Here is an 8,391-nt window from a genome sequence, read left to right on the forward strand (position 1 = left end):
CTTCACATCCTGATGCGTGACTAGAAGATTCTCCCCATATGCCCCCTGGCTGCATCATCCACTAGCTCGAGGAGAGGGGACTGAGCCAAATGCCGGAACTGGAGGATGTGAATCCCATTGGCGCTTCTCATCAGAACTAATCTGAAGCTAATCCAATTTAGTAAGCAGTATCTGGTGAAGGAAACAACGTTGAATAAAAAATTATTAAAATTGATTCCAAATTAATTATTCTGAAGGAGTAAACAGAGAATTTAAAAATACCCCTTCTCTCCACTCACTCGTCACAATCCTAAAATGATGCCTGTTGGTGCGTCAGAACAAAATTAGGCACTGGTAGCATCAGAGGCTCTCTGACAGCAGGAGGCCTGATATTACGCACTCAGCATCCTTGGCAACCTGGCATGCGTGTGTGTTTATGGGGCCGGCCGCCCAATTTAATATGAGGATGCTGTGCACTGTGGTACTTCTTCTGTTCCTCCACTGGGAGATTTATTCGTTATTGTACTGCGGTGGTCAGAGTAGCTGGTTGTGGAAGAATGGACGTCCCTGCAGTGGCTCTCTCCCAGTGGGTGCTGGAGTTGTAGAGCGATGCTGGATGGTGCTGTGCATTTGGAAAGAGGGAGAGGTGGACACGGCATAGTGAGTGCAAGCCAGCCCCCACCATTTCTTGCATCTCTCAGAGGGGTTTCTAGGAATATATGCTTTGCAGCAGGAAAAACACAGGCTTCGGGATCATAAAGGATACAGGAGAATTTGGCAGCCCATGCACTACACTGAGTCAAATTATTCTTATACAGCAGTAAATAAAGAGAAGAACATGCATCAGGGGAGGCCCTCAAGAATAAGATTGGAATGTTGGCGCCAGAGGTCTCCTTCATGTGACAGGATTTTCAGAAAACAGAGGAATGGATAACAACATTGGTAAGTGAGTTTCAGGAAGTGCAATCCCAAGTGAAGACTTTGGTCCAACAGACACACGGTCTGGAAGAACAAGCAAAGGATGTAAAAGGAGTTTCCTGCAGAACATTGGTCAGGGTGGTTGGCAGGTGAGAGTTGTACACCTTAACATCTTATTGAGAATAGGGTGACTAAGGTGATGGCGAATTTCTGTCTCTCCAACTTATTTATGATGGAGAGGGCCCGTTGGTAACAGTGAAGAAGCCTTTGCTGGGGGCATCCCCCAGGGCCATAATCATTAAGCTGCTCAACTATAGAGATAGGGACTACGGGCATCATTATGAGTACAGTGTTGCCTAAAAAAAATGAAGTAACGTGGTGGTAATTCCATTGCCGCCACATGAATGCACCGCCATACCATACGTTTGGTTCCAAGGTGTTGGATGAACCCTCAGCAAATTTACAGGCAAAATCAGCAGAATTACTGCCAGTGGTAATTATGTCGAAAATCCCTATAGACTCCGAAAATGCACTACCACCACTTGGAAATCCGTGGTAAATCCGTTGGACCAAGTGGCAGTAACAGTAATTCAGTTTGTGGTATTTCAGCAGATCTACCACTGGTATACTGCCAAGCTCACAATGAGGCCCCATATCCTGAAGACCTAAAGGGAGAAAGTGCTATTTCATCTCCATAACCAAAGAATATATCTGTACCCAGATTATACACAGGTGGCAAAAAAAGCCAGGCATTTCTTTGAGGAAGTCAAGCACTGACTGCATGGCCTGTTGATTAAATAGATGTTTTATTCCCTGCCAAACTGGAGAAGATGGATGAAGAGCACTCCCTATTATTCTTGACCAGCAGGAGGCATGGGATAGGCAGAAAGACCTGAATTGATGCAAAGACCTGAAAGGCATAGGCCACCTGGACCAGATTTGTTCATTAGGGACTGGTGAATGGAGGAGACAGAAGAGGATGGAGCTCTGGATCGGTTGAAACCATAAGAACTGACTGTTGATTAGCATTGTATTTGTATTTATCGATTCATAAAGCACTTTCGTCAAAGCGCTGGACACTAAAAATCAGTACAATATAATGCATTGTTAACATAAAAACCAAATGAAAGAAAAATTCAAACATATTAGTGCGTTTTAAGTTGTTTGCGAAAAAGGGAATAGGTAAGGGTAGCCCTAATGTGGAGTGGCAGATGGTTCCAAAGTTTGTGGGCAAAGAGAGAGAAAGAGCGAAAGGGATATTGGCCACAGGGTGGCCTTTGAACAGATAGCCGAAAGAGTGATTGGGACCAAAGGGAGCAGGGAGGAACATATATAGATACACAAGAGCAAAGATAGGGAGGAGCGAGCCCATAAAGGCATTTGAAAGTGATGCAAAGAAAGCGAAGCAGAAGTTGACATTCAAACGATACCCAGTGGAGAGAGTATAAGGAGGAAATAATCGAAGCAGGAGGAGAGATTCTGCACAGAGAGCGAATAGCGGAATCAAAGACAGAACGAAGAGGGGCCAGATGAGAGGCAGAAAGGCCAACAAGAAGACCAGAACAATAGAGCTTGCCTAATGAAGTACAATACGAATCAAGCTCTGGTGTTTGCGCCTTTTGTGGAATCTACTTGGCTGCAGTATAGGAATTGTTAGTGTGATAGAGGGAAGGCAGATGTAAATTATGTGTCGTTGATCTTGCAGGCTGGAGGTTCCAAAGTCCTAAGTGTGTCTATGATTTTAGGTAGTGTCACATATGGCCTCGAAAACACACCAACTCCTAAAGACGTTTCAGGGGTTTAATTTATAATTTGAATAGGGTCCACCTAAGGGCCCTCTTTCTCTCTCGTTACCCACGGGTCTCTCCCCACCCTAACCCAGACTTCCCTAAATCCCAAGGTGGCCACTAGAGATCAGTAACTGCTACTGTGTAGAATCTGACTAGGACTATAACCACAGGCAGCAGCATTTTTGTTTAAATATAGAACCTGAGATTAGATCCTGCATCTGCCCTCTTTCAGCTCCCCTGTAATCTTTTATATTGTATGTAGGACAAATTAACTATATTCAGTTTATTTCTATGCACTCCCAGCTGGGGCAGATAAGGATATTGGAGAGCAGTTAGCAAAATTGATATGGCTAGCAGCAAACAGTTTAGGCCACGTTTTAAAGCTGTGGTTATAGTCCATAAAATCTCGTTACACGGTCTACCTACAGTCTAGCCATTAACACATTTCCCTTCAGTAATTTTGGTTTCATTAATCGCTTTATAATAGTGTCCATTTTATTTCTAAGAACATCACATTTGGCAGATAAGTAGGAGCACAGGCAGATAGTGATGTGCCATGAACCACAACATTTAGGCATAGTGGCAAAGCTGGGAGTCAATCTCAGATGTTCTGAATCTAGTGTTGGCAGTTTACGAACTAGACTGCCTCTTCAATTCCTCTCCTTCCTTTTCCATCCTCTTCTCATTTCCTCTCACCCACCATATCCTCTGATCCCCCAATTTCCTTTCCACCTAGGTGCCTGCGATTAGTGTAGAAACTTGTCTGTAAGGCATACACGCCACTGCGTAGGTATGACTGGAAGGTGATGCTGTTTCTGTGAATGTTTGATGGGGGATTGCGTATGGGCTGTACTGTTAAAATGGAGGTTTGCTTGTTACTATGTACTCCCATACTTTGCCTCAATGTGGGCAACTGAACAGTGAGCTAAGGTCTGTGGAACTTCTTTCTGTACTTCTCCACCTCCTCCCCCCCCTCCCTGTCCGCCTCTCCCTAACCCTCTCCCTCTCTACCACCTGCCTCCCCCCAAAGGGCTCATTCAACAACAATGAAAGAGCAATAGCCACCTTGCTGAAATGTTTGAATTCGTTCATGGCATTTCTGTAAACATTAATGCTCAGCTCATGTCACATTTCTGGAACTGAACCCCAAACAAACAACCTGATTCCTTTGAAAACCTTCTTAGATCAACGAGTGTCCCTTTTAATGCCTTGGCCTTTACTGAATATGGTAGAGTAAAAAAGGGCCCACATGGCCATCATAACGTGCAACGCGGTTGCCAAAAAGGCAGCACTGCTAAAAACAAGGCCTTCTTTATGCCATATTAAATCTTCAATCCTTACTAAAAATGATTGCATCCTCCAGAAAAAAATATCTAACATTATGGCAGTGGTCAGTAAATTTGATTATGACATCCTGAGGCTTTAAATCAACCGCCAACCCCACAATATCACAAGGAAGAGTGAAACCCATTAATTTCTCTTCAAAAGTCAAAAAGGATTTGTTTTATGCATATGACTCTATGTGGAGCTTTCTGCTGGCGGAAAACCGGTCTGAAGCCAGTCTAATGCAAACTTTAAATAGGGTTCTTTCTGCCGGTAGAAACCCAGCTGGTTTCCCCCCTTCCGCCACGCTCTAAATGAGGCCCAAGGTCTGCTTTGATGTTGCTGGTAGCTGAACCACCAAGAGCCAATCCTCATGGTAGCTGAAAATCAAACCCTCTGTGTCAGACAATGTATTTCAAATTTGCGGAGGACCAATTCATTGTCTCAAAGGTTTCAAAAGGTCAAAGAGTTGAAAAATGAATTAATTGTTACCCACCTGCAGCAGCCACCTGGCTGCACCAATCAAGAGCAAAATCCTTTGTCCTCTATTCCAGATATGTACAGTTCCCTTTGGAATACTTCCTTGTAAATAAAGATTCTTAGGCTTCAACAGCCACATCAATGCACGCTGCCATTATTGTATCGGAGCCATACACTACACAAATCGAACTTGTCAACTACAAATAGTTGAAAACCACCCAGGAAACATCGGAGTTACATTTGGCAACTTGCAAAATGTTTGCAACACAATAATTCTTTTTCTGACTTCCAGAATTTCACAGCTCCTTTCATGCATATTTAGAAGTAAAAGTACATTTCATGATGCGGCACTTTAAAACGTGCACTAGTCTTCTAAATTACTTTTGTTTGTAATGTCTGTGTTTCATTTTTGACTTAAGATGTTACAATTCAGTCACATCGATTGAAGGCACTTCTTTGGATTTTTAAAAAACGATATATTTTTTTTTCTCCTATATCCCCTTCCTTCACTCTATTAGATACGTCTTGGTAACTCACACTTGTATTATCGCTGTTTCATTGCCACATCGGTCTTCTGCAAATGTATTATAGATTAGATCTTAATATTTCTAATGTATTCATCATATAATTGTCACCTTATTAGCAGTTTGACTGGTGATATGTATTGTGATATAACATAGAACATTTAAACACAAAAAACGATTTCATTGCTCACGGTTAACAAAAATAAATATGAGTTGAACGTTCTTTGATTTGTCTTCTGCATTAGGTCAATTAATGACGCCAGTGTGGATGTACCCGAGTGGTCTACAGCGGGATGTGAAAGTGCTTGTGGTATACCCAGAGGAAAGTCTTATATTTCAGAAAACAGTGCTTTCTTTTGCCGATTTCCTGCACAATTACTGCAACGCGGATGTCATTTTAGATTTATGGCAGAAGAGGCGCGTCGCAGAAGTGGGACCTGTGCAGTGGCTTGTTACTCAGAAAGAAGCGGCAGATAAGATCATCTTTCTCAGCTCAAGCAGCAGAAAGAGCCACGAGATTAGCTCTTCTATTCCGAACAAGACAAGCCACAAAGATGTAGATAGCTCTGAAAACATCTTCCCACTCGCCCTTAATCTGTTCTGCTGCGACCTGCTGAACCCGTCCTGTCTGAGCAAGTACATGGTGGTCTCCTTCTCCGAAATGACACTCAAAAGCGGCTTTCCAAATGTCCTACAAACCTGCTCCAAGTATTGCCTGCTGGAAGATATTGATAATTTCTGTAAAGATCTGCACAACGTTTCAAGGAATCAAGAGTCTCTTGGCAAGAAACTAGCGCCCAACATAAAAAAGAACGTCAAATATCTGCAGAAACTTCAAAAGGCAGTGTTAGAGCAGAAACAGTGGCAGCCCAGGAGTCCTGACTCCATGGCAGCAGAGCACGGTGAAAAAGAACAATTGGTGGCCTTCATTTAGAGACCACCGGCTGTAGGCCTGGAAGATCTCGGACACCAACTATGTTCAAGTTCCTGAGGCTCATCCATCATTGCCAGTTGGTTTCAAGTCTTTTAATAGCTTTGTTATCTTGGGCTACAAGATACGTTGGGGCATGTGGGTGGGGGTTGAGGGATGCTTTCGAGGATCTTAGTGGTCCATATATACTGCATTAATGTGAGTGGTTGTATTTGCGCACTGTGCTTTATTTCCCGCATCTGAATATATGTTGGAATTATTTCATGGTCCAAGCAATCCGTGGCATTCGCTTCAACTGAAAGAAAAACTGCATGATATGACAAAAAAACCTAATAAAAACGTTCACTTACTTTCTTCCTTCTCTGAGGCGATCCATTTTCGTAATGTTGTACCGTTTATTTTGAACACCCCATTTGAAAGGGATACACCATTAACAATAACACTTCTCAGTGTCCCAATTGCTGATACTGGCTGGCAGTTTTGAAACTTTGCAAATGACAGGTGTTTGCGAAACCCAATTTAAGTTAGCTCTTTTTGACATTGTTCCACAAATTAGAGCCTAAGGTGCACCTGCTCGCACGCGAACCAGCTTTCTGCAGGTGGCACCCCAGATTCATTAGAGCATTAGGCCAGCTCAAAACATTCGCCTCTAATTTAGGATGCGATTAGACATTTTTCAGTCTAGCTGACGTCAGGGAAGGCGCACAGGAAGTAAAGGGGGCACTTCTCCCAACATAATGGAACAGATTCATTGAGAAGCCATCATCGGTACTTTCCTGTAGAAGTGCAAAATTACAGATGTGCTAATGTAGGTACTGCACGTTTTGCAAGATATACAATCGATAGAGATAAAACCACACACGTGCAGAAACACAAAAAACTGAAACGTGTACTCTATGAATAGGGTAGAAATCTGCAAAGAATTTACAGATAAGCAAACAAACTTTGAAAAGTGAGTGTCAATCGGGAAAAGTGAAAGGCTTGAAAATGGAGACCTTCTTTTCTAACCCGATTATCGTATATTAGATAGATTATTTATAATGCACCCAGAGGATTCAAAGCGCAGACCCGGGGATCAAACCTGAGTTGCTCCATGTCGTCTTGCTTCCAAGGCAAGCACGTTGCCCCTGAGCTATCCTCCCGAGTATGGTAAACCTTCTCTGGTGACTGCAGGGCAATATTTCTGTCTATCTGGAGCAACCCTACACATGCAAAGCGGACATCTTGGGATCATCAAAGTTCACGTGAATCTCATTACAAGGAGGTATATAGATTGGCAAATATTGGGCATGTTAGTGCATCATTTGGTCAGTACATCTTCAGAGGGTTATTTGCATATACCTCACACTTCTTTGATATGAAATTTCAACATGTGTACAAATTAGCACTGATCTTGTGCACATTTTAAAAAGTGCAGCAATTCCCACGGTTAGCAAATTACGCACTCAGGCTCTGGCCCATGGGGCAATGCCCGAACCAAAAACGCAAAATGCTATTGTGGGCTGGTTTTTGCGGTCAAAGTGGACCACTTTTTTGCCCACGTGGGCCAGTTTGATAATTTACTTCACCATGCGGCTAGTAGTTTTGGTCAGTGTTACTGAATACATATTCCTTAAAATGTACAATTTGCATCACATTTTATCGAATGCCTTCCACCTTGGGTACTACTCAAATAGTCTGTCACAAAAGGAATTAATTTGCCATTTGCATCTCTGAGCCACTTTTTCATTGGTGCCCGAGACAATTGTATGCCCCAATCCGACCCTATGCACACTACTTTTAACATGTGCATTAGAGTTTTGGAATCCCTAAATGCTCTGTGGGATTACGCCAGCACGCCTTCTTGAGGAAGCAGTCTAGACGTTGCTTACAGCAGTTTTGGTCGCACTGTTTCTACCTCAAGGAAATGTGAGAAATTGCGGTCTAAGCAAAACAGCAAGAAAGCAGTGACAATGCCAATGGAGGTGGCATTATTTTTTGCCCAGACGCAATTTGCCAATTACACTTATCCTACTAGAAGCTAGCCTCATCTGGCCAGGTTTAGCTTTCTAAACTGATTTCATGCCAAGTGCATTATACAATGCAACGTGCCCAGTAACAGTCTCACATTTTCAGGTGAACCTCAAATGGTGGCTTATTGCCATCGTATGCCATTTGTGGCCTTGCATGCACACATGCAGGCATCATATGCAAGCCACAGCCTCATATAACAAGATACGTGGGTCATATGCTAAGTGCCATCGTGTATGCCCAGGTACTGTTTGCTTACATAAATTGTGCCAACATGCATCTATGAAATGTCTAGTTACTCCCATCTTTTGTCAGGTGCAGCATCATATTATTAGGTACAGATATTTAAACTGAACATAGTCACATAATCCCCAGTACAAGCTAATATGTTATGCAGTGATAAAATCGTGGCAAAAATGTCGCCTATACAAAAACA

At 42.8% G+C, this 8,391-nt stretch overlaps 1 protein-coding gene across 3 annotated transcripts in view; it reads left to right on the forward strand.

The window, feature by feature from the left end:
* Window positions 1–6,299, forward strand: part of IL17RB (interleukin 17 receptor B) — an 833,505-nt gene extending 827,206 nt beyond the window's left edge. For all 3 annotated transcript variants that reach the window (XM_069643631.1, XM_069643630.1, XM_069643633.1), the window contains exon 11: window positions 5,260–6,299. In XM_069643631.1, the coding sequence (XP_069499732.1) occupies window positions 5,260–5,948 (689 nt within the window). In that variant the 3' untranslated portion in view covers window positions 5,949–6,299. The remainder of the gene's footprint in view (window positions 1–5,259) is intronic.
* Window positions 6,300–8,391: the final 2,092 nt, after the last annotated feature.

The sequence above is a fragment of the Ambystoma mexicanum genome, chromosome 2p (genome assembly GCF_040938575.1).
Source record: "Ambystoma mexicanum isolate Mex_15411 chromosome 2p, UKY_AmexF1_1, whole genome shotgun sequence".
NCBI classification, from domain to species: Eukaryota; Metazoa; Chordata; class Amphibia; order Caudata; family Ambystomatidae; genus Ambystoma; species Ambystoma mexicanum.